This window comes from Nerophis lumbriciformis, linkage group LG15 (assembly GCF_033978685.3).
Source record: "Nerophis lumbriciformis linkage group LG15, RoL_Nlum_v2.1, whole genome shotgun sequence".
Taxonomy (NCBI): Eukaryota; Metazoa; Chordata; class Actinopteri; order Syngnathiformes; family Syngnathidae; genus Nerophis; species Nerophis lumbriciformis.
Genome location: NC_084562.2, coordinates 29,012,681 through 29,038,805, shown reverse-complemented (window position 1 = coordinate 29,038,805; position 26,125 = coordinate 29,012,681). Strand labels below are relative to the sequence as shown.

Here is a 26,125-nt window from a genome sequence, read left to right as displayed (position 1 = left end):
GCCTCTTCGCGTAAACTTCCCTTAACCACTCGCTCATCTTTTCTTCATCCATCCATCCCTTCGAGTTAGCTTTTATGATGACGCCGGCTGGAAAGGTCTCTTTTGGCAAGGTCTTCCTTTTGAATATCACCATGGGTGGAAGTTAGCATGGCAAGCTAGAACCACAGTGAAGGATGACTTCTCATTCCCTGTGGTGCGAATATTCACCGTACGTGCTCCCGTTGTATCCACAGTGCGGTTCACAGGAATATCAGTTGCTGTGAAATACGGTAGTAATCCGTGTGCGGATGGAGAGATTGCGTCTTTTTATGAACCGGATCCTTGTCGCTTAGTAGGAGCCATTTTGTGGTCTTTACAGATGTAAACAGGAAATGAAACGTACGGTGATATCCGCGCGTTTTTTCTTCTTCTTCCGGGGGCGGGTGGTTGCTTACAGTAGAAGAAGAAGCGCTTCCTGTTCTATGGGGGCGGGTGCTTTCCTTGGCGGTTGCTTGCGTAGAAGAAGAAGCGCTTCCTGTTCTACCGGGAAAAAAGATGGCGGCTGTTTACCGAAGTTGCGAGATCGAAACTTTATGAAAATGAATCGTAATAAAGCGCACCGGGTTATAAGGCGCACTGTCAGCTTTTGAGAAAATGTGTGGTTTTTAGGTGCGCCTTATAGTGCGGAAAATACGGTACTTGTGACTTGCAAAACAATGACTTGGTCCCACCTCTGCTATCCGCGCATCTCTAGTACGTACGTATATTTACACACAGCGTAACAGAACGCCGCAGGGCTGGCATCAAGCTATCAAATACACATTTTTCCTGCAGACGATTTTCACAATAAAGGCGCACAAATAGCACTCTGTACGGGAATTGCACCGAGGGACTAATTTGACACTACTTGTGGCGAGGCACCGTTCATTCTTCAGAAGAGATGATTTATTATACAACATTTCAGCTGGACTATACAGTACATTGTTGGACAAACAGCAAGCACAACTAATGATACTGCAATACTTTGAAAACATTTGCAGTACATCAATGTTTGGAACCTGACAGCCAAAGTAAAACTCTACACACAGTTAAAAAAAATGGAGGCAAAAAGAGTGTAAAGTTGTATGGAAGTAAAAAGTAAAAAGCCTGTACATGACACATTGATGAGATATGAACATATGGCACATAAATAACTCGCCGGCTTTGCTTTGGCTGCTGCCCCCGCGACCTGACTGAAGAAGATGGAGAAGTACAGCTATTCCCTGGTACACCTGGACAGTCAAGTGCTATAAAACACACCTGCAACACGTCAAAGAGAGAACATTTACATGAATAAAAACAAGGTCTAGGCTAGTAGTGGCGCTTTGAAGGAAGCTACGTCCACTCCTAGCATGCAGTCTGACAAGCAGGGCCGCTCCTAGATCAAATGTGGCCCCCCCCCCCGCCCCGTAACACTTGAATTACGTCAACCCAATTTGTTTTGGACCTCATTGACGGTTATTTTGGATGCAAAACAAGACATTTATGAAGAGATCAAATAGCAAATGTTTCAGCGTGAAACGTGCCGTTATATTTGTTATCAGTGGCGGAGCAGGAAGGGGCTGGGATTAATCAACTTTTTCCTGCAGGAGGAGGCGGGGCCCACCGTGCGTGCAACATGGCGTAAAAGTCCTCGGGGGTGTGGAAAAACAAGATGGAGGACGGCGGTCAGTAAACCCGGGTGGCTTACTCATCGTAGTCTCTTCTCGGCGGCTTTTTGGACGGGACGGGCGGCGCGTCGCGGTCGTCGTAAGGTTCGTCGTAGCGAGCGTCGTCGCGGTAGCGAGCGTCTCGTTCGGCGTTGGGGTGGCGGTCCTGAGCGTGGCGCTCCTGGCGGTCATCGTACCGCTCGCGGGAGTTGGCGTAGTCGCTGCGGCGGTCGTCGTCGTAGTGCTCGCGGCGGTCTGCGTGCTTGTCGCGTGCGTCGGAATAGTCGCTGCGGCGGTCGGTGTAGTCGCTGCGGCCGTCGTCGTAGTCGCTGTAGCGTTCGTCGTGGTCCCGGCGGGGGCTGGGGTCGCGTTGGCCTCGCCCCTCGGGCCGGTCACGAAGGGGCGCCCTAACATCAGAGCGATCGTCGTCGTCGTCGATACGTCTGTCGTTTGCTCCCTCGCCATTCCTGTCTGGTTCTTTGTCGGGGGGGCCTTCCTCACGAACTCTGCAAAGTGAACACAGCAGCGTCATGTGACCTTCACAGCAGGGTCATGTGACCTTCACAACAGCGTCAAGTGACCTTCACAACAGCGTCATGTGACCTTCACAACAGCGTCATGTGACCTTCACAGCAGCGTCATGTGACCTTCACAACAGCGTCATGTGACCTTCACAGCAGCATCATGTGACCTTCACAACAGCGTCAAGTGACCTTCACAACAGCGTCATGTGACCTTCACAACAGCGTCATGTGACCTTCACAGCAGCGTCATGTGACCTTCACAACAGCGTCATGTGACCTTCACAACAGCGTCAAGTGACCTTCACAACAGCGTCATGTGACCTTCACAACAGCGTCATGTGACCTTCACAGCAGCGTCATGTGACCTTCACAGCAGCGTCATGTGACCTTCACAGCGGCGTCATGTGACCTTCACAGCAGCGTCATGTGACCTTCACAGCAGCGTCATGTGACCTTCACAGCAGCGTCATGTGACCTTCACAGCAGCGTCATGTGACCTTTACAGCAGCGTCATGTGACCTTCACAGCAGCGTCATGTGACCTTCACAGCAGCGTCATGTGACCTTCACAACAGCGTCATGTGACCTTCACAGCAGCGTCATGTGACCTTCACAGCAGCGTCATGTGACCTTCACAGCAGCGTCATGTGACCTTTACAGCAGCGTCATGTGACCTTCACAGCAGCGTCATGTGACCTTCACAGCAGTGTCATGTGACCTTCACAGCGGCGTCATGTGACCTTCACAGCGGCGTCATGTGACCTTCACAGCAGCGTCATGTGACCTTCACAGCGGCGTCATGTGACCTTCACAGCAGCGTCATGTGACCTTCACAACAGCGTCATGCATACTTGCCAACCCTCCCGGATTTTCCAGGAGACTCCCGAAATTCAGCGCCTCTCCCGAAAACCTCCCGGGGCAAATTTCCTCCCGAAATTCAGGCGGAGCTGGAGGCCACGCCCCCTCCAGCTCCATGCGGACCTGAGTGACGTGTTGACAGCCTGTTCTCACGTCCGCTTTCCCACAATATAAACAGCTAATGATGGAGGGCGAGTTCTTGGTTTCTTATGTGGGTTTATTGTACGGCAGTTTCATTAACGCCCTCCCAGCGCGGCAACAACACACAACAACAGCATTTCGTCTACCGTAAAGCAGTTGGTCTGCCGTAAACAGCAATGTTGTGACACTTTTAAACAGGACAATACTGCCATCTACTGTACATGCATATGTGACCCACCCATAATGTGTCACATTTTTGTGTTGATTTATTTATTTTATTTTGTGGTTTGAATTCGTTTTTGGAGCTGTCATTACACGTTTATCAGTATTCACATTGGTCAGTAGGGGGCAGTAGGGCGTTTCTTCCCAATTGAATGCTATCACCTGCAGACCGGAAGTGTCTTGTCATTCTGATGAGCGCGACCAGTCTGTGAACAATTGAAACGTCCTGTGTGCTTTTTCCTCCTGTATAACAGGTTAGTTTTGGTGAATCAACTCACTGAATAATATCCATGTGATCTTTATAAGTTGAAGTACACATTCTGATGGTGGAGCCTAACTCTAAAGTGTTTGTGAGTTGTAGTTTGTATTTGTGAATGAATCCAGTGCACAGCTGCAGTAATCAATACAAAAAGTGCGCAATGTTTATATAGGAACTTCTGATCCTAATTCAGACTCCCAAATTAGAGCTCCCGTTTTCTTATTGATTTTATAATGTATATTTGTATAATGTGTGTGTTCTGAAATAGTGACAGAGAATAGAACAAGGATGGACAATTCAATCCTTAACTCAACAATGAGTAGATGAGTGTTATGTGTGTGTAAATGTGTAAATAAATGAACACTGACATTCAAGTATTTCTTTTATATATATATATATATATATATATATATATATATATATATATATATATATATATATATAGCTAGAATTCACTGAAAGTCAAGGATTTCTTATATATATATATATATATATATCTCTTAACCACGCGCCCCACCCCCGACCACGCCCCCCACCCCCCGAAATCGGAGGTCTCAAGGTTGGCAAGTATGGCGTCATGTGACCTTTACAGCAGCGTCATGTGACCTTCACAGCAGCGTCATGTGACCTTCCGTCACGCATTGCTACAAAGCTGCACTGAAACTACAAAAACACTACAGTGGACATTTGGACACCTTTCGTTCAAACCAAGTGAAATGTTTGTGCACTCGAGATGACATGGCACCCCAAACCATCACCCAACCATGCAAATTTTGCATTTCCTTTGGAAATCGAGGTCCCAGAGTCTGGAGGAAGACAGGAGAGGCACAGGATCCACGTTGCCTGAAGTCTAGTGTAAAGTTTCCACCATCAGTGATGGTTTGGGGTGCCATGTCATCTGCTGGTGTCGGTCCACTCTGTTTCCTGAGATCCAGGGTCAACGCAGCCGTCTACCAGCAAGTTTTAGAGCACTTCATGCTTCCTGCTGCTGACCTGCTCTATGGAGATGGAGATTTCAAGTTCCAACAGGACTTGGCGCCTGCACACAGCGCAAAATCTACCCGTGCCTGGTTTACGGACCATGGTATTTCTGTTCTAAATTGGCCCGCCAACTCCCCTGACCTTAGCCCCATAGAAAATCTGTGGGGTATTGTGAAAAGGAAGATGCAGAATGCCAGAGCCAAAAACGCAGAAGAGTTGAAGGCCACTATCAGAGCAACCTGGGCTCTCATAACACCTGAGCAGTGCCAGAAACTCATGGACTCCATGCCACGCCGCATTAACGCAGTAATTGAGGCAAAAGGAGCTCCAACCAAGTATTGAGTATTGTACATGCTCATATTTTTCATTTTCATACTTTTCAGTTGGCCAACATTTCTAAAAATCCCTTTTTTGTATTAGCCTTAAGTAATATTCTAATTTTGTGACACACGGAATTTTGGATTTTCATTTGTTGCCACTTCAAATCATCAAAATTAAATGAAATAAACATTTGAATGCATCAGTCTGTGTGCAATGAATAAATATAATGTACAAGTTACACCTTTTGAATGCAATTACTGAAATAAATCAAGTTTTTCAAAATATTCTAATTTACTGGCTTTTACCTGTATATGGTGTATGGTGACATGGACTAAACATATCCAGATATTAATAAAAGGCCATATCGCCCAGCCCTAATTCGAGGTAATGTTGGACGGTCCAGTTTGTTGTGTCAGTAGAAACGCAGCATCTGCAGCTTCTCAATACTTTCGTGGATAAATGTCCTTCATTCAGACGTCTGTGACTGCATGCCATGGAGGCCGGGGCTGCGTTTTCGTGTGACACGGACTGACGATGCTGAAAAACTAACTATAATTAAAGCTGCAAGCAGCATTGGTCGGGCCCGCGTATTTGGCAGGTGCTAGTCCTAAATGTCCCAATACTTTTGTCCAGTGATAGTCATAAGTGTCCCAATACTTTTGTCTACTTTTAGTCTGAAGTGTCCCAAGACTTTTGTCTAGTGTACCTACCTTGTCTGCATTGTGTGGGCACGTTGGTGCTTCCTGCTTTTAAGCAGCCATCTTAAAAAAACAGCAGCGCAGCAGCATCAGCGCAGCGGGTCTTTGAAGGGTCATAAAATCAAAACCGGAGCAGTTAGAAAAAAAGCGCTTCCGTCATTGTAATCACAAGGGTTCAATCTCTCTCCTGTGTTAGTTTGAAGGCGAAACGACAAACGCGCTCAGAGGAGTTCGTTTTTGAAGGAAGGTGACCGGTTTTTACAAAAAATTTGTTTTGAAGGGGGAATAGCAAACTTCCTGTTGATTTTTGCTGGGGGTTGTGAATTTATGAAATGTAGGTCTAGGTGAGACCTACATAGAGGTTTTTGTTTCATGTCTCTCCGACCTTCCCAGTGGGAGTTACAGGCAGTTTTGTCATTTTTTTCTTCCGAGGAGCAGTTTTTTTTGCGTTTTATTAAAAAATTGCAGTAAAGCGCAATTTTGAGATTTGGGGTTAGGTTTTTTTTTAGATCGCAATTTTTGCCAGTCCTGATGTGTGCGTTCAGTTTGGTGAGTTTTGAAGCATGTTAAGGGGGTCAAATTACAGCTCAAAGAGGCAAAAGTGACTGTTTTTAGTACTTTTTTGTCTTGAAGGGGGAATTGCCAACTTCCTGTTGATTTTTGCCCGAGGATGTACAATTATGAAAGGTAGGTGTAAGTCACACCTACATAAAGGTTTTTGTTTCATGTCTCTCTGACCTTCCTAGTGGGAGTTACAGGAGTTACAGGGTTAGAGTTAGGGTTAGGGGTCTCAACCCTAACCCTAAAATGGCGATGAAGTGTTTGGCGTCTTACCCCATTGCGTATTCCTCCTCCTCCTTCTTCTTGCGGCAACAGCAGCAGTAGATGACGACGGCGAGGATGATGAGAGCCGCCACGACTGCTGCGATGATTCCTGCGGTGGAGCCGATGTTCATGGACCCTGTGCGGGGGCAGAAGAGCGAAGAGTCGGTGCACAGAACCTTCCCAGAGACTTTTAAGGACAAGGTGCTTCTCTCACGTGGCATGACTGAAAGCGTGACGTTGCAGCTGGCGGAGCGAATCTTGTTGCTGGACGTGCAGGTGTAGTATCCCGACGTTTCCTTGGTGATGTTGAACAGGGACATGACTCCGCCCCCTGGCGTGGAGGAGACAACATTGTCAACTCCAGACGTGCTAACAAAGAGATGTTTGCTTAACAACAACAGGCCTCTTCGACTTTTTCCAAGCCAGTGTTTTTCAACCACTGTAAGGCTGCAGCTAACGATTATTTTTCTATCGATTAATTTATAGATTATTTTTTCGATTAATCGGTTAATCTATAGATTATTTTTTCGATTAATCTATAGATTATTTTTCCTTTTACCGATTATTTTTTTAATTTAAAATGAAGATGAAAAAATAAATGTAGGCCAGTTTTTTCAAAAGGCATGGCTTTTATTTACAAAAAAAACAGTATGGCCACTCAGTCAACATTGACAACAACATGACAAAATATTCTGTAACAATGTAAACATTTAACAAAATTAAAAGTAGCTTATTTGCTTTTAATGTGCAAATATAAAAGTAAACATCCAGTGCAAATCTTAATATTCTGCAATAGTATAAGCATTTCCAAAGTAAAAGTATTGCTTATTTTGCTTTAAAATGTGCAAAAATAAAGATAAACATCCAATTCAAAAAAGTGCAAAAGGGAAATATTCTGTAACAGTGTAAACATTTCAACAAAAGTAAAAGTATTGCTTATTTGCTAAAATGTGCAAAAATAAAGATAAACATCCAATACAAAAAAGTGCAAAACGAAATATTCTGTAACAACAGTGTAAACATTTCAACAAAAGTAAAACTTTTGCTTATTTTGCTTAATAACACAACAATGATAGTATGATTAAAGTGAAAGTTAATTGTTCGTTTGTACATAGTATACGTAATTGTTAATGTTGTAAAAGGTATTTGCACAACTAATTAACGTTAGCGTTAAAGAGGAGCGCGTCTTTGTAAACACTGAACAGGCACGCCAAACGCTCCTCTCAGAGCGAAACGGTGCTTTAGTTTATGAATTCACAACGCAGATACAAATGACACATTCATGTTTTTGTGTAATGATGGCAACGTATACTCACGCGGACGATTGACTAGTTGATGGTGATGGCAAGAACGCTGCCGTTGTGCTGCTATGATAGGCCATTTCCGCTCGACACAGTGTGCATACAACAACATTATTAGCAGAGGTGGGTAGAGTAGCCAGAAATTGTACTCAAGTAAGAGTACTGTTACTTTAGAGATTTATTACTCAAGTAAAAGTAAGGAGTAGTCACTCAAATATTTACTTGAGTAAAAGTAAAAAGTATGTTGTGAAAAAACTACTCAAGTACTGAGTAACATACACACACATATCATATATATATATATATATATATATATATGTGTATATATATACACACACACACACATATATATATATATATATATATATATATATATATAGGTGTATATATATACACACACACACATATATATATATATATATATATATATATATATATATACATGTATATATACATACATTGATATATACAGTATATAATTTATATTTATTTATTTTGCCGTTTTTGTTTACATGTTAAAGGTGTTTTAATGAATATACATGCATGTTTAACATATAGATTCCTTTCTTTCATGAAGACAAGAATATAAGTTGGTGTATTACCTGATTCTGATGACTTGCATTGATTGTAATCAGACAGTAGTGATGATAACGTCCACGTTTTCAAATGGAGGAGAAAAAAAGTTCCTCCTTTCTGTCTAATACCACATGAAAGTGGTTGTTATTTGGCATCTTATTTGTCCACCTTCCATATTCGTTTTTATACCCTTTACAAGAAATACATTGGCGGCAAACTCCGTAGCTTGCTAGCTTGTTTGCGCTGGCTTTCGGAGACTCTTATTTTGAAAGCGCAGGCGCGATGGAGCGGGACTTTTATTGTGAAGACAGGAACTGTGCAGTCAGTCTTTACGGTTGAAATAAAAAAAGGGTATTTTTTCCTTCACACTTTTGATTGATTGATTGAAACTTTTATTAGTAGATTGCACAGTACAGTACATATTCCGTACAATTGACCACTAAATGGTAACACCCGAAGTTAGCTCGGAGCCAGTCAGGTCATGTGACCACCTGGCTCTGTTTGATTGGTCCAACGTCACCAGTGACTGCATCTGATTGGTGGAACGAAGTGAAACGTCACCAGTAAGGCAGGCACTTTGAAGGTCTGTCTGACAGACCAAAACAAACAAAGCGTGCATTAACAGATCGATAAAAATTAGTAGCGAGTAGCGAGCTGAATGTAGATAAAAGTAGCGGAGTAAAAGTAGCCTTTCTTCTTAGGCCGTTTATTGAAATACTCCCACACTTTTGACGACTTTTGGCGTGCTTTTTTCCCCTCGCTCGCACCGCTCGCATCGTCTGCTTTGCGCTCCGCCATGACGGTAGTGTGACGTAAATATGCGACGCGTCGACGAACAAAAACGTCCTCGACGTATTTACGTAACCGATGACGTCGACTACGTCGACGCGTCGTTTCAGCCCTACGTGAGATAGTCTGGTGTGTCGTGGGAGATGATCTCATTTCACCTATTTGGGTTAAAAATGTTTTTTTCGAACCAGTAATTATAGTCTGCAAATGATGTGTTGTTGTTGAGTGTCGGTGCTGTCTAGAGCTCGGCAGAGTAACCGTGTAATACTCTTCCATATCAGTAGGTGGCAGCAGGTAGATAATTGCTTTGTAGATGTCGGAAACAGCGGGAGGCAGTGTGCAGGTAAAAAAGGTATCTAATGCTTAAACCAAAAATAAACAAAAGGTGAGTGCCCCTAAGAAAAGGCATTGAAACTTAGGGAAGGCTATGCAGAACAAAACTAAAACTGAACTGGCTACAAAGTCAACAAAAACAGAATGCTGGACGACAGCAAAGACTTACTGTGGAGCAACGACAAAGTACAAAAAGTACAAAATAAATAAATAAAAATATATAAAAAATAAAAATAAAATAAAAACTACAACAGCAAAATAGCTAAAACTAGTATGCATGTATCTAAAAAAAAGTTGTTTTTTTAAAAGAATGCTTTTTAAGCCTTTTTTAAAAGCATCCACAGTCTGCGGTGCCCTCAGGTGGTCAGGGAGAGCGTTCCACAGACTGGGAGCGGCGGAGCAGAAAGCCCGGCCTCCCATTGTTCGTAGCTTAGTCCTCGGAGGTTAGCCTGTCCGGAGCGGAGGTGTCGTGTGGAGGATTTGGGGGTGAGTAGTTGTACTTAAATAAATATTGAGCATCTTAAAGTGCATTTGGAAAAACTAGGTCGGTTGTCATTTGTCCGTGTTGATGGGCTCTTATTGCCCATTCAATTTGAGGCTGAATTGTTCCCACAACCGGACATTTGGCTTGGTAATCATATTTTTTTCCAGTTAATCTTTGTGGCTGTGAGGCTACCAGTGTCTGTCCGCGCTTACTGTGGTTGAACGCCGCCCACAGAAACAGAGATTGCGTGTGACTGACAAGAGGGCTCACTGCGTTCAGTCAATTCTACTGTTCACTAAAAGCGCTCAGAATCGGCAGTTCTGATTGGCCGACGTGTCTGTCACTCAAATGCCGGTGAAAAACCTCATCCTCTTGCGACTGTCACGGCATTCTGGCTCGTCTGTCCGTGTTGATGGGCTCATATTGCCCATCCAGTCGGAGGCTGAATTGTTCCCACAATGGGACATTTGGCTTGGTAATCTTTTTTTTTTTCCTCTGAATTTTTGTCACTCTGTGGCTCTGAGGCTACCAGTGTCTGTACGCTCTTCCTGTGTTTGTACTACTGAAAAGAGGGCTCACTGCGTTCAGTCAATTCTACTGTTAAAGAAACGCGCTCAGAATCGGCAATTCTGATTGGCCAACATGTCTGTCACTCAAATGCTGGTGAAAAACCTCAACTTCTTGCGATTATTTATGGCAGTGTTTTTCAACCACTGTGCCAGTCTGGTGTGCCGTGGGAGATGATCTAATTTCACCTATTTGGGTTAAAAATATTTTTTGCAAAACAGTAATTGTAGTCTGCAAATGATGTGTTGTTGTTGAGTGTCGGTGCTGTCTAGAGGTCGGCAGAGTAACCGTGTAATACTCTTCCTTATCAGTAGGTGGCAGCAGGTAGCTAATTGCTTTGTAGATGTGGGAAACAGCGGGATGCAGGGTGCAGGTAAAAAGGTGTCTAATGCTTAAACCAAAAATAAACAAAAGGTGAGTGCCCCTAAGAAAAGGCATTGAAACTTAGGCAAGGCTATGCAGAACGAAACTAAAACTGAACTGGCTACAAAGTAAACAAAAACAGAATGCTGGACGACAGCAAAGACTTACTGTGGAGCAAAGACAAAGTACATCCGAACATGACATGACAATCAACAATGTCCCCACAAAGAAGGATAAAAACAACTGAAATATTCTTGATTGCTAAAACAAAGTAAAAGGAAGACATGAAACTGCTACAGGAAAATACCAAAAAAAGAGAAAAAGCCACCAAAAAAAGAGCGCAAGACAAGAAGTAAAACCCTACACACAGGAAAACAGCAATAAAGTCCAAATAAGTCAGGGTGTGACGTGACAGGTGGTGACAGTACACCATACTTGCCAACCCTCCCGAATTTTCCGGGAGACTCCCGAAATTCAGCGCCTCTCCCAAAAACCTCCCGGGACAAATATTCTCCCGAAAATCTCCCGATTTTCAGCCGGAGCTGGAGGCCACGCCCCCTCCAGCTCCATGCGGACCTGAGTGAGGACAGCCTTTTTTCACGACGGGAGGACAACAGGGTGACAAGAACTAAATCATCCAGACTAGAGACAAATTGTATTATTATGTTTATCTTACCTAAAAATAAATATATTTATTAATTAAAAAAAAAAAAAAAAAAAAAAACAAAATACATTTTTACTATATTTTGCTAAAAACATCAAAATTAATTGTATTTTTATTTGTATTTTTTCTGACTCCCTATTACATCCAGCCATAGAATTAAAATAAACATATTTGAAATAATTAATTTTAAATTATCATAATAATTCATTTAAAATGACCATATTTAATTATTAAAATAATTGCTTGTTTATCAACAACTTTAGCATTTTATTCATTACATTTTGAAGCACTCAGAAGCCAAGTTATGTTATATTCCTTAAGATTTATTTATGCAAGTTTGAAGTATCAATTATCTAAACACAGTTTTGTTTGCATATTTTCAGGATATTTATATATATATATATATATATATATCAGGGTTTCCCACACATCCATTTATTTGTGGCGGCCCGCCACGATAGAATTACGTCCGCCACAAATGGATTTTTCGGCTTTTGACTCGCTCTACCGCTCATAAAAGCAATGAGACTCTGTCTGTGAATGGAGCTTGTAGTTACAACACCGGTGCAGTAGGTGGCGGTAGCCTACTATGCATTGTAACTCGCCAATAGCAATTCATTCACCTGGTGCGCCAGAAGAAGAAGAAGAAGAAGAAGAAGAAGAGGACGGAACGGACCGACCGGATGAAAATACGAGGGTAAGACGTCTTGGCGTTTCACCGACGTGAGCAGCCTGACGCTGCTTTATTAACATCGCCGCTGTTTGCTCGGGGGGCGGGGCAGACGCACGTAGTAACAGTCAGGTGTTTTCATTCGACGAGCTAACGTGTCCAGGTTATAACCCTGTTGTCAATATACACACGTGGAGACGGTGCTTCAGATATTGCATTAATACTGGAGCTAAATTGTCCACTGTCCATTGCAGCATGTGAATGCAATGAAAAGAATAAAATCTGAGCCAAGCAGCTCTTAAAAAGTTGTCCAGGTTAATGTTTTGGCCATTAAAGGCCCTTCATTTCAAGATGTCAACTGTGATCGGGCTTTAAACAGGTGGCTGACCTGTTCAGATGAGTGTAACTGCTACTGGTCAAATAATGTGAAATAGCATTTAATTTTACATGTATGCAATGCCATTTAAATGTAATTATAGATAATAATAATAATAATAAATACTGTGTAGTGTTGTAAATAGTCAACGGGAAGGATTTTAGTAAGATATAAGCCATGAGCACTGGCTCCTGCATGTGTTGAGCTGCTGCCGCTTAAGGTTAGACGGCACTGTACATAGAGCGCTTCTGTTGTTAGTAATAAATTCTAATGTTGGATGTTCACTCCTTCACACAGATGAGTATAGAAAAATATTTCCAACGGCCGAAAAGGGCTCGACTTGGAGAGGAGGTAGGCCTACAGTCCAGACCACAGGAGGTATTATCAAAACGGTGTATACCAGGGGTGTCAAACTCAAATACAGAGTGAGCCAAAATTTAAAATTGAACAAAGCCGCGGGCCAAGGTTGAACAAATGAACCTTTTAATAGGGACCCAAACAAGTTTTGCATTAAATATTGAACAAGCAAGGCTTATATAACTTTATAGTGACATGCAAACTCCATCCATCCATCCATTTTATACCGCTTATTCCCTTTGGGGTCGCGGGGGGCGCTGGAGCCTATCTCAGCTACAATCGGGCGGAATGCAAAATTGAGTTTCAAATAATAATAATAATAATAATTAAAAAATATCAATGGCATATCAAATACAATTTAAATAAAAATTGAATGCCTCTTTTCTATTTGCAGCCTTCTGAGGTAAATATCAACATTAACTTTTTCCACAGGCTAGTAAATTTGAAAATAAAATAACAATGAGTAGGCTAAAGTTAAATTATTTAGTATGCACTAATTAAAGGGGCAGAGCTTTAAGAGACATTTTAGCTTTTATATTTTATAAGATATATTTTTTGTAAGAACCACAATTAATATATTTCAGTGAATAACTAATTGTTCAAATCTGTATATAAAAATGTACATAAAGTGTTGTAATTATATTCCAACTCCGCGTTCTTCTTGGTCATCGCCCCCCCCCCCCCCCCGGCCGGCCACACCCCCGCAAATAGATGCCTGTCCTGTGGGAAACACTGTATATATATATATATATATATGAAATACTTGACTTGGTGAATTCTAGCTGTCAATATACTCCTCCCCTCTTAACCACGCCCCCCCCCACACCTCCCGAAATCGGAGGTCTCAAGGTTGGCAAGTATGCAGTACACCTACTTTGAGACAAGAGCTATAGTGATGCATGCTTGGTTATGCTTTAAAGTCATATCCAACAATTGCGACAACAACTTTTTACTGTCAACTGAGTTGAGTTTTTTGAATGATTTGTGCTGGTGGTGTGCCTCCGCATTCTTTCAACGCAAAACAATGTGCCTTGGCTCAAAAAAGGTTGAAAAAGACTGCTCCAAGCCATGTATACAAATATTAGTCCTCAGCCTTCCTCATTACGTCATCACAACAAACCACGCGTCAACCTGCTCAACCTCCGTCCAATCCCCCGATCCTCTCAGCCAATCACAGAGCAACGGTGCCCGAAACTGGCTCTTCTCATCACACGCTCACTCAACAATACAAGCCTGCTTCTCATTGAGTTTCTAACGGACAATAATCTTGGTTTCCTCTGTTTAACTGAAACCTGGCTGGACTACTTCTCATTAAACCAAACCACTTCCCCCCCAATTTCACATACATGGAGAAGGCTCGGGGAGGTGGAGTTGCTACAGTTTATAGAAAGGACATTAAAACAACCTCCATCTCCATTCCTGACGTTCCCTCATTTGAAGACACTGCCTTCCAACTCTCTGGTCCCACTCCTCTAGTCGCCGCTGGCATTTATCGCCCCCCCCAAGCCAAACCCCTCCTTTCTCTCCGATTTTTCAGATTTTCTGACCCAGCTTTGAGCCATCTCCCCATCTGTTCTCCTCCTGGCTGATTTCAATTTTCATGTTCATCCATCCATCTTCTTCCGCTTATCCGAGGTCGGGTCGCGGGGGCAGCAGCCTAAGCAGGGAAGCCCAGACTTCCCTCTCCCCAGCCACTTCGTCCAGCTCTTCCTGTGGGACCCCGAGGCGTTCCCAGGCCAGCCGGGAGACATAGTCTTCCCAACGTGTCCTGGGTCTTCACCGTGGCCTCCTACCGGTCGGACGTGCCCTAAACACCTCCCTAGGGAGGCGTTCGGGTGGCATCCTGACCAGATGCCCGAACCACCTCATCTGGCTCCTCTCGATGTGGAGGAGCAGCGGCTTTACTTTGAGCTCCTCCCGGATGGCAGAGCTTCTCACCCTATCTCTAAGGGAGAGCCCCGCCACCCGGCGGAGGAAACTCATTTGGGCCGCTTGTACCCGTGATCTTGTCCTTTCGGTCATAACCCAAAGCTCATGACCATAGGTGAGGATGGGAACGTAGATCGACCGGTAAATTGAGAGCTTTGCCTTCCGGCTCAGCTCCTTCTTCACCACAACGGATCGATACAGCGTCCGCATTACTGAAGACGCCGCACCGATCCGCCTGTCGATTTCACGATCCACTCTTCCCTCACTCGTGAACAAGACTCCGAGGTACTTGAACTCCTCCACTTGGGGCAAGATCTCCTCCCCAACCCGGAGATGGCACTCCACCCTTTTCCGGGCGAGAACCATGGACTCGGACTTGGAGGTGCTGATTCTCATCCCAGTCGCTTCACACTCAGCTGCGAACCGATCCAGTGAGAGCTGAAGATCCTGGACAGATGAAGCCATCAGGACCACATCATCTGCAAAAAGCAGAGACCTAATCCTGCAGCCACCAAACAAGATCCCCTCAACGCCATGACTGCGCCTAGAAATTCTGTCCATAAAAGTTATGAACAGAATGGGTGACAAAGGGCAGCCTTGGCGGAGTCCAACCCTCACTGGAAACGTGTCCGACTTACTACCGGAAATGCGGACCAAGCTCTGGCACTGATCATACAGGGAGCGGACTGCCACAATCAGACAGTCCGATACCCCGTACTCTCTGAGCACTCCCCACAGGACTTCCCGAGGGACACGGTCGAATGCCTTCTCCAAGTCCACAAAACACATGTAGACTGGTTGGGCAAACTCCCATGCACCCTCTAGGACCCTGCCGAGAGTATAGAGCTGGTCCACAGTTCCACGACCAGTAAGGTCTATTCAGGTGTACTGGAGAGGAGGCTACGCCGGATAGTCGAACCTCGGATTCAGGAGGAACAGTGTGGTGAAAGAACAGGCCAACATATTTGGATCATTTGTTTAACAGATGGCTAATGTGACATTTGAAATTGTGGTATTCGTCAATGATGACCCCCAGGAATTTTGTGGAGTTCACTCTCTGTATTTCCTGCCCATTGATGTTGATATGGCAGTGCTCAGTATTTGTCCGCTTTTTATTAGAACAAATAGAATACAATTTGTTTTATTTACATTAAGTGAGAGCTTATTGCATTTGAACCAGGACTCCACTTTCACAAGCTCTGAATTGACAGTTACTTGTAGATGGTGTAGGCTCCTGTGTGAGGTAAACAATTTTGCACCCCCATCCTCAAAAAACCTGGACCCAACCCTGACACCATGAGCAACTTCCGACCCATCTCCAACCTTCCCTTCCTGTCCAAAATACTGGAACGTGCCGTCGCTACTCAACTCAAAACTCACCTCACTTCCAACGATCTGTTCGAACCATTTCAATCCGGCTTCCGCGCACGTCACAGCACTGAAACAGCCCTTCTCAAAGTCACCAATGACCTCCTCCTCTCCTCAGACTCCGGCCACCTCAGTATTCTCCTCCTACTTGACCTCACAGCAGCTTTTAACACCATCAGCCACACCATCTTCCTTTCCTGCCTGGAATCATCCCTCAACATCACCGGCTCTGCCGTCTCCTGGTTAAGGTCATATCTCACTAACAGACATCAGTATAAACAACTGCACCTCCTCCACTGCCCCTCTGTCACAAGGTGTCCCCCAGAGTTCGGTGCCTGGTCCACTTCTCTTCAAGGTTCAAGGTTCAACTTTATTGTCCCCGCGGGGAAATTTGTCTTGGGCACAGTGCATCATTGCTTTCTTAACATACCCAAAAACAACAGAACAAAAACACAAGCACAGACACAACCACACAACTAACATTTAAACATCAGAACATGGAGCTTGATAGACATTGGTGGCACTTTGATGTAGGCATAAAATCTACAGTATGGAGATAAAGATAAAGTACCAATGTGCATTGCACTAGAGCTCATGGATAAAGTGCTGTGTGCTAAAGTGCTTAGTTCTAAAGTGCTATGTGCTAAAGTGCTATGTGCTAAAAAAAGTGCTAACCTATGTATTAAAATTCTATTGCACATTGTTGGTCAGCTTAATGGAGGCTGGGACAAATGATAATTTAAGGCGGTTAGATTTGCATAGTGGGACCCGGAGTCTTCTCCCTGATGGCAGGGTTCCATATTCAGGAAAGAGTGGGTGTTGTGAGTTGGAAATCATTTTCTTAGCTTTTTTCCTAACTGCCTGCTCATAGATGCTCTGTATAGGCTCATATTCTTTCCTCCCTCTTCATCCTGTACATGCTCCCCCTCGGTAACATCATCCGCCGCCATCACCTCCAATTCCACTGCTACGCAGATGATGTCCAGCTATACATCGCCACAAAATCCATCTCCTCCATAACTCTCTCCACCCTGACCGACTGCCTCACTGAAATCAAATCATGGATGCACTCCGACTTCCTCAAACTCAACTGTGACAAATCTGACATGCTCATCATCGGCCCCAAATCCCTCACCAAAAGTGCTCACAACTTCCACCTCTCTGTGGACAACTCCACTCTGTCCCCATCCACTCACATCCGCAACCTCGGAGTCATTCTGGACAAAAACCTCTCTTTTCAACACCATGTCAACCACATCACAAGAACTGCTTTCTTCCACCTCAAAAATATTGCCCGTCTCCGTCCATCCCTCTCCTTCTCTGCCACTGAAACCTTGATCCATGCCTTCATCACCTCCAGATTTGACGACTGTAACAGCATCCTCTACGGCTCATCTTGCAAAATTCTCAATAAACTCCAATACATTCAAAACTCTGCAGCCCGCCTGCTCACCCACACCCTCACCCCAGTCCTCCAGAAACTCCACTGGCTCCCCCGTTCCTTCCTAAGTTAGCGGACATCCATTGTTTAATTTCATTAAGACACGCCTCCAGCTGACTACAATCCGGCGTGTTGGTCAGCTTTAGGGGCATGTAGAGTTGGCTGTCATCAGCATAGCAATGAAAGCTAACACCGTATTTGCGTATGATGTCGCCTAGCGGCAGCATGTAAATACTAAAGAGTGCAGGGCCAAGAACCGAACCCTGAGGAACTCCGCACGTTACCTTAACATAGTCTGAGGTCACATTATATGGGAGACGCATTGCATCCTGTCAGTAAGATAAGAGTTAAACCACGACAAAGCTAAGTCTGACATACCAATACGTGTTTTGATACGCTCTAATAAAATGTTATGATCGACGGTATCGAAAGCAGCGCTAAGATCAAGAAGCAGCAACATAGATGACATCCATGGTTAGCAGTAGATCATTAGTCATTTTTGCGAGGGCTGTCTCCGTAGAGTGATTTGCCCTGAAACCGGATTGAAAAGGTTCACAGAGATTGTTAGACACTAAGTGTTCATTTAGCTGCTGTGCGACAATTTTTTCGAGGATTTTCGAAATAAAGGGAAGGTGGGACACCGGTCGGTAGTTTACCATGAGGTCAGGATCAAGGTTAGGTCTTTTGAGCAGAGGATGAATAACCGCTTTCTTGAATGCTAGGGGAACAGTGCCAGAGGAAAGTGATAAGTTTATAATATTTAGCACTGATGGACCGAATAATACAAAAAGCTCCTTGATAAGTTTCCCAGGAAGTGGGTCAAGTAAACATGTTGTTTGTTTTATCCCACTTACACGCCGTAATAGTTCCTCTAATGTTATTTCATCAAAAAGAGAGAGACTATTTTGTATTGCAGTATCCGTCGTAGATACAGTTGTATCTGTGTTAATAAAACCCAGTTGTAGCTGGGATGCATTGTCTTTAATCTCCTTTCTAATGAGTTCAATTTTCTTATTAAAGAAATTCATAAAGTCATCTGCCGAGTGGGTGGAGCTATTGGGAGAAGTCCCTTGTTGGGTTAGCGATGCTACTGTACTAAACAAAAATTTAGGGTCGTTTTTGTTGAGGCGGATGAGATTTGAGTAATATTTAGCTTTAGCTAAGGTAAGCATGCGTTTATACGATATTAAACTATCACTCCATGCTTGATGGAAAACCTCAAGCTTGGTCGCGCGCCATTTGCGTTCCAACTTTCTACATGATAATTTATGAGCTCTGGTTTCTTCTGTACAGTACAGTTTAAAAACCTTGCATAAAACTTAGTGAGGAATAAACCACAACAAGTTACATAATAACAATCGCAATAACAACACTTTTAAATAACAATCGCAATAAAATGTAGTTTTCCAGTTTGTTTTTAACCTTTTACATTTATTTGACCACCGCAGAGTGTCTGCTTTTTCTTTCAAATAGAGTTTAATCAAATGTTTGTTAACTACATCAAAAATCCTCACATTTACTGGTGCAATACATCTTTTGGACAATTTTGACCAGTATTTTAAGTACATCCATCCATTTTTCTACCGCTTGTCGTCTTTCGGGGTCGCGGGCGGTGCTGGAGCCTATCTCAGCTTCATTTGGGCAGAAAGCGGGATACACCCTGGACAAGTCGCCACCTCATCGCAGGGCCAACACAGATAGACAGACAACATTCACACACTAGGGACCATTTAGTGTTGCCAATCAACCTATCCCCAGGTGCATGTCTTTGGAGGTGGGAGGGGCCTATCCCCAGGTGCATGTCTTTGGAGGTGGGAGGGGCCTATCCCCAGGTGCATGTCTTTGGAGGTGGGAGGGGCCTATCCCCAGGTGCATGTCTTTGGAGGTGGGAGGGGCCTATCCCCAGGTGCATGTCTTTGGAGGTGGGAGGGGTCTATCCCCAGGTGCATGTCTTTGGAGGTGGGAGGAAGCTGGACTACCCACACAGTCACGGGGGGAACATGCAAACTCCACACAGAAAGACCCCGAGGATCGAACTCGGGACTACTCAGGACCTTGGTATTGTGAGGAACATGCACTAACCCCTGTGCTACCGTGCTGTATTTTAAGTCAAAGCATAGTAATTGTGTAAATGAATCAATACATGCTTATATAATATTGTGGCCAGAAATGGTACTGCAGTCACAATCCAAAATTCTGTAGTCCCCTCCCCCTGACTGAGGCTGCCCAGCCCTAGTTTTTAATACTGTATCATCAAAGTCATGTGACCCCAAAAGTATGTGCCACCATTTTGGAAGATGGATACTTACTGGTGGTCGTTCTTGGGCTTTTGATGTGAGGAACTTTCCTGGTATCAAGACTGGTCCACTCATAGGTGGGTGGCGGCGAGCCCTCCTCGGACTTGCACGTCAGGTTGATGTTCTGCCCGTACTCGGCTTTTCCTTGGATGGCACAGATGGGCGTGGAGGGAGCGACTACAAATCAACAATTCAGAAGTTATTGTAATGATAGTAATTCAATCATTTCTATAGCACTTGTCATGTTCAGGCTCACAGCGGCGTTTGTGATGACTACGTGAAGCACTATGCAACCAAACATAGGTTTGTACATGCCTCACTTTCCCTATCATCTTGTTTCGGACCAAATATTCGTCAAAATGTTTTTGTGCCATCCATTTGCCTTTTTAAAGCACTACATGGTAGAGATGCGCGGATAGGCAATTATTTCATCCGCAACCGCATCAGAAAGTCGTCAACCATCCGCCATCCACCCGATGCAACATTTGATCAGAACCGCACCCGCCCGCCATCCGCCCGCAACCGCCCGTTGTTATATATCTAATATAGACGATGCAAGGCATTAGTGAGGTTATAAAGCTTTTGCCTGTTAAAGAAAGGAGACTGACATTCGCGTGCCACGCTGTCACGACCCAGACGCACACCAGTGCGCAATCATATGGGAGCCGCGCTGAGCGCACCTCCAAGCGCGTCTCGCTGCCGGCGACGGCCGGGTATGGGCCCGACGCTCCAGCGCCATCCATTTTCAGGGCTAGTTGATTCGGCAGGTGGGTTGTTACACACTCCTTAGCGGGTTCCGACGTCCATGGCCACCGTCCTGCTGTCTATATCAACCAGGGTGAGCCCCACCCCTTTCGTGAGCGCACTGCGCGTGGAGTGACCCCTGTTACGCGCCCCCGGCAACAGGGGTGGCGGGCAGGTAAGCTGCGCGGGCAGAGCGCGCGGAGTGACCCCTGTTATGAGCCCCCCGGCCACGGGGGTGGCGGGCAGGTAAGCTGCTTACCTGCTGCGCGTGACGCCGGCTGCGGCGAAGGCGGACGAGGCGGGGTGTCGGTGCGGTGGGCGCGATGGTGACCCTGGACGTGCGTCGGGCCCTTCTCGCGGATCGCCTCAGCTACGGCTCCCGGTGGGGCCCTCTCGGGGGAAGGGGCCTCGGTCCCGGACCCCGGCGAGGCGTCGGGGGCCTTCTCCGCTCCGTAAAAGTGTCCATCTCTTTTTTTTTTCTTCGTCTGTTGTGGCATATGCTGCAGGTGCCTGCTCGTTTTTCGTATGTGGGTAACAACATTTAACTATGTATATATATTTACCAATTGGTTTAACTGCCACCCGCCTGAATCTATTTAAAATCTAATTTTTTTTTTATTTCAACCGCCCGACCCGACCCGACCCGCGGATAAAATCTAATTTTTTTAAATTTCATACGCCTGATCCGCGGATAATCCGCGGTTGTGCCCGCAAACCGCGCATCTCTACTACATGGATTACATTCTTTAAGATGTCAATAAACTTTTCAATCAATCAAAACACTGCTGACTGCGGATGGATGTTAGCCGCTAGCTAGCTAGCCATGTCTTAAAGCACCTCTTCCTGAGGGTGTTTCAGTGTTATAACTTCACCTTTATCTTTACTTTTTACACCACAATGCGTCCATTCTCCCTTTTCTGTCTACACACTGTGTCTGCTTGTAAGTACTCTGTGTGTGTGCGCTGCCCAACATGCTCCTCTGCTGGTAAAACCAGAAATGTCACCACATGACGACGCGCTGTCATGACTAAGGATGATGTTCGAAATCGGTTCTACCGGTTGTTCGATAAGAAAAGAACCGATTCCATGGACTCAAATCCCTTTTTGAGAACCGGTTCCCGTTATCGAGGCCACTATAGTAAAGAAAAAGAGTTGGTTTCCCACAGGAAATGCCCTGTGGGACGGCAATGTTATGCCCATTTGATTGTAGACTCTTACTGACACCTTGTGGCGATATGAAAATACTACGCGTCATTAGTTTGGCCACTTCCGGGTTGAGACAATTGAGAAGTAGACAAGTTGTGTTAGCTCTTACAAGCCTTGGAAACGATAAGTCTGTAAGTAAACTGTTTAACTTGTTTATGTAACTCCATATTAAGGTGGAAAGTGGTTAAATTTGATACTAAGATGTTTATTGAAAAACGATTATTTGTGCACTGTTTCAATGGATGTTTTGAGGACTTAAAATGGCTGCCAGTCGTATATTTCCACCGTCGAAATAGTTTCAACACTCAGAAGTATTTGTTTGATGATAGTACTGTATATTTGTGTGAAGCTAATATTTACATATTGTGTATTACATTTCAGTATGTTCATTGAATCACATAGCTTATACATTTGTCATTGTGTGTATTTCAGTTTAAAAAAATAAAAATAACAGTCCAGTGCAAGACAAAAGTAAAGATAGGAAAAGACAAAGCAAGATCAACAACAATAAAGAGCCTAAATGGATTAATCGGCTTTGGATTGTTTGTTAGCTGTATAAGCTCAACACGTATAGTGAGGGCAGAACAGGCAATATGCAATTATTGCCAGGCTTCGCTCTCGTGTAAGGGGGGAAGAATTGTTGATTGATGACTGTGGTGTTCTTAGTGTCATAGTGTGTGTAGTTAGTATGTTCCAATAGCAGCAGAAGTGCACTTTTTGGAGAGCTATATTATTTTCAGTTTTGTGCCCAAAGGACTGATTTTATTTAACACTATATTATTATTTATACACCTATAGTGATCACAGAGACAGGCTGTTTTTGTGTTACTGTATATATTTGTTATTCTGAAAAATCCCACTTAATATACTTTGGGTAACAACAGTCAATATTTATTCTATTTTTTCTTATAAAATAAAAGTGAGCTTTTGTTAAACCAAATATTGTGTTGTTTTCCATATACAACAACCTATCTGGATTCGATAAGGAATCGGTTCGATAAGAGTAAGGCTGAAACGACGCGTCGACGTAGTCGGTTACGTCACACTACTGTCATGGCGGAGCGCAAAGCAGACGATGCGAGCGAGGGGAAAAAAGCACGCCAAAAGTCGTCAAAAGTGTCGGAGTATTTCAATAAACGGCCTAATAATGTTGTTGTATGCACACTGTGTCGAGCGGAAATGGCCTATCATAGCAGCACAACGGCTATGAACGAACATTTGAAAAGAAAACCCCCGACAGCGTTCTTGCCATCACCATCAACAAGTCAATCGTCCGCGTGCGTATACGTTGTCATTATTACACAAAAACATGAATGTGTCATTTGTATCTGCGTTGTAAATTCATAAACTAAAGCACCGTTTGCTCTGAGAGGCACGTTTGGCGTGCCTGTTCAGTGTTTACAAAGACGCGCTCCTCTTTAACGCTGTGGAGAGGCGGCGGCGGCGAGCGAGCGGCGAGGCGGGGCGCGCCGGGAGCGACGCCGCAAGAGACAAGGGACGACGAGCGAGCGAGGAAGAGGAGCTGAAAAGCGAGGAAAGAAAGAGAAAAGAGTTGGAAGAGAAAAGACTTTGTGTAAAATTAAAAGATTGTAAACCTGGCAAAGCCGTCTGGCGTTCAGTCTGTCGGTCCTGAAAGAACCCCACGGCACAAGACGTGTCACAAACGCTAACGTTAATTAGTTGTGCAAATACCTTTTACAACATTAACAGTTACATATACTATGTACAAACCAACAATTAACTTTCACTTTAATCATACTATCATTGTTGTGTTATTAAGCAAAATAAGCAATACTTTTACTTTTGTTGAAATGTTTACACTGTACACTTTTTTGTATTGGATGTTTAGCTTTATTTTTGCACATTTTAGCAAATAAGCAATACTTTTACTTTTGTTGAAATGTTTACACTTGTTACAGAATATTTCCGTTTTGCACTTTTTTGTATTGGATGTTTATCTTTATTTTTGCACATTTTAAAGCAAAATAAGCAATACTTTTACTTTTTAAATGCTTATACTATTCCAGAATATTAAGATTTGCACTGGATGTTTACTTTTATATTTGCACATTAAAAAGCAAATAAGCTACTTTTAATTTTGTTAAATGTTAAAAGTTTTAAATGTTTACATTGTTACAGAATATTTTGTCATGTTGTTGTCAATGTTGACTGAGTGGCCATACTTTTTTTTTTGTAAATAAAAGCCATGCCTTTTGAAAAAACTGGCCTACATTTATTTTTTCCTCTTCATTTTAAATAAAAAAAAAAATCGGTAAAAGGAAAAATAATCTATAGATTAATCGAAAAAATAATCTATAGATTAACCGATTAATCGAAAAAAATAATCTATAGATTAATCGATAGAAAAATAATCGTTAGCTGCAGCCCTATATAAAATACTACACAGTCTAGCTCTAGCCTATCTTGCCGATTGCATTGTACCATATGTCCCGGCAAGAAATCTGCGTTCAAAGAACTCCGGCTTATTAGTGATTCCCAGAGCCCAAAAAAAGTCTGCGGGCTATAGAGCGTTTTCTATTGGGGCTCCAGTACTATGGAATGCCCTCCCGGTAACAGTTAGAGATGCTACCTCAGTAGAAGCATTTAAGTCCCATCTCAAAACTCATTTGTAAATAAAAGCCATGCCTTTTGAAAAAACTGGCCTACATTTATTTTTTCCTCTTCATTTTAAATAAAAAAAAATAATCGGTAAAAGGAAAAATAATCTATAGATTAATCGAAAAAATAATCTATAGATTAACCGATTAATCGGAAAAATAATCTATAGATTAATCAAAAAAAATAATCTATAGATTAACCGATTAATCGGAAAAATAATCTATAGATTAATCGATTGAAAAATAATCGTTAGCTGCAGCCCTAGATAAGAGGATTCGATAATGGGCTCGAACTCGATAATTTCTTATCAAACATCATCCCTAGTCATGCCCATTGATAATAAAAAATAAAAAATGGGGAACCGGTACTTTTCAAACAGAGTATAGTTCTGTTTTTGATGAATTAGTACTGTGATACCATACGAGTAACGGTATACCGTGCAACCCTACATCCAACAAAACAGAGTGTTTACCTAGAACCACCAGGCGAGTGGTAGCAGCTGGAGTGCCCTCGTCGTCGCCAGGGATGTTGATGCGACACTCAAACTCTTTGTTGTCTTCCAGTCGGATTGAGAAGAGCCTCAGGTTGGCCTTTCTGGAGGCCACGTCCACATCCAGGAAGACCCGCTTCTCATAGACGTCCTTGATGTTGGTCTCATTTAGGTAAGAATAATAGGTGGCGATGGATTTCTGAGGGAACAAACGTCAGAAAGGTTAACAGCAGAAGTTGTCATCTGTAAAAAAAGAAAAAGGGCAAGAACAGACCCGTTGGCCGTCAGGTTCCAAATCGTCCACGGACCATTGGACGATGACGTCGGGCGTGCCGGGATCTCTGGGTTCAAAGGAGCATGGCAGCGTGATGTTGTCCCCTCTGGCAAACTCGTACTGGGGATTTGGGATGTTGACTCTCAAAGCACCGACTCCTGGCACCACTGCCACGATGGACACACCCTCATTATTGCTTCAATACACACCTGAACCACCACATTGTTTTATATGGCCCCCAAACACCTGTGCCTCAATAAAGTACTAGACACCCACCCATTATCCCTGACGATATTTGGCATTTTGACGTATATCACATCAACCACATCTGATATTTTTCAGACTATAAGCTGCTACTATTTTCCTATGCTTTGAACCCGGCGGCTAATAAAATGGTGCAGCTAATTTATGGATAATGTTTCGCATTCAACAAATAGCTTGCACATAACACCGGCAGAGACGCTGACAAGGTGTGTTATTGTTTGTGCTACAGCACCATCTTTTGGGACAAGTTTCGCTCACTGAAGGTGCGGCAGGTTGAAAATGTACTTCCTGTTTCGTGCCTTGAACCAGAAGTGTATTCCGTTTCGTTTACTATTCGTCTGTAGCGTTTCTACTCGTATGGATTCTTTATTTATCACTCCAAGTCCAGTGTTTCCCACAGGACAGGCATCTATTTGTGGTGGTGTGGTCGGGGGGCGGGGGGTGACGGCGGCAGCGGCGATGACCAAGAAGAACGCGGAGTTGGAATATAAGTACAACACTTTATGTACATATTTAGC

The 26,125-nt window shown here is 43.7% G+C and overlaps 1 protein-coding gene across 1 annotated transcript in view; it reads right to left on the bottom strand.

Annotated features, from left to right (window-relative positions):
- Window positions 1-906: 906 nt before the first annotated feature.
- The window catches only part of LOC133615814 (cell surface A33 antigen-like), a 29,885-nt gene continuing 4,666 nt past the window's right edge, over window positions 907-26,125 (bottom strand). The window contains exons 2-7 of the mRNA XM_061974624.2: window positions 25,344-25,510; window positions 25,052-25,268; window positions 20,023-20,187; window positions 6,710-6,826; window positions 6,505-6,631; window positions 907-2,173 (exon numbers count right to left, since the gene is read on the bottom strand). Coding sequence (XP_061830608.1) covers window positions 1,705-2,173; window positions 6,505-6,631; window positions 6,710-6,826; window positions 20,023-20,187; window positions 25,052-25,268; window positions 25,344-25,510 — 1,262 coding nt within the window. The 3' untranslated portion in view covers window positions 907-1,704. The remainder of the gene's footprint in view (window positions 2,174-6,504; window positions 6,632-6,709; window positions 6,827-20,022; window positions 20,188-25,051; window positions 25,269-25,343; window positions 25,511-26,125) is intronic.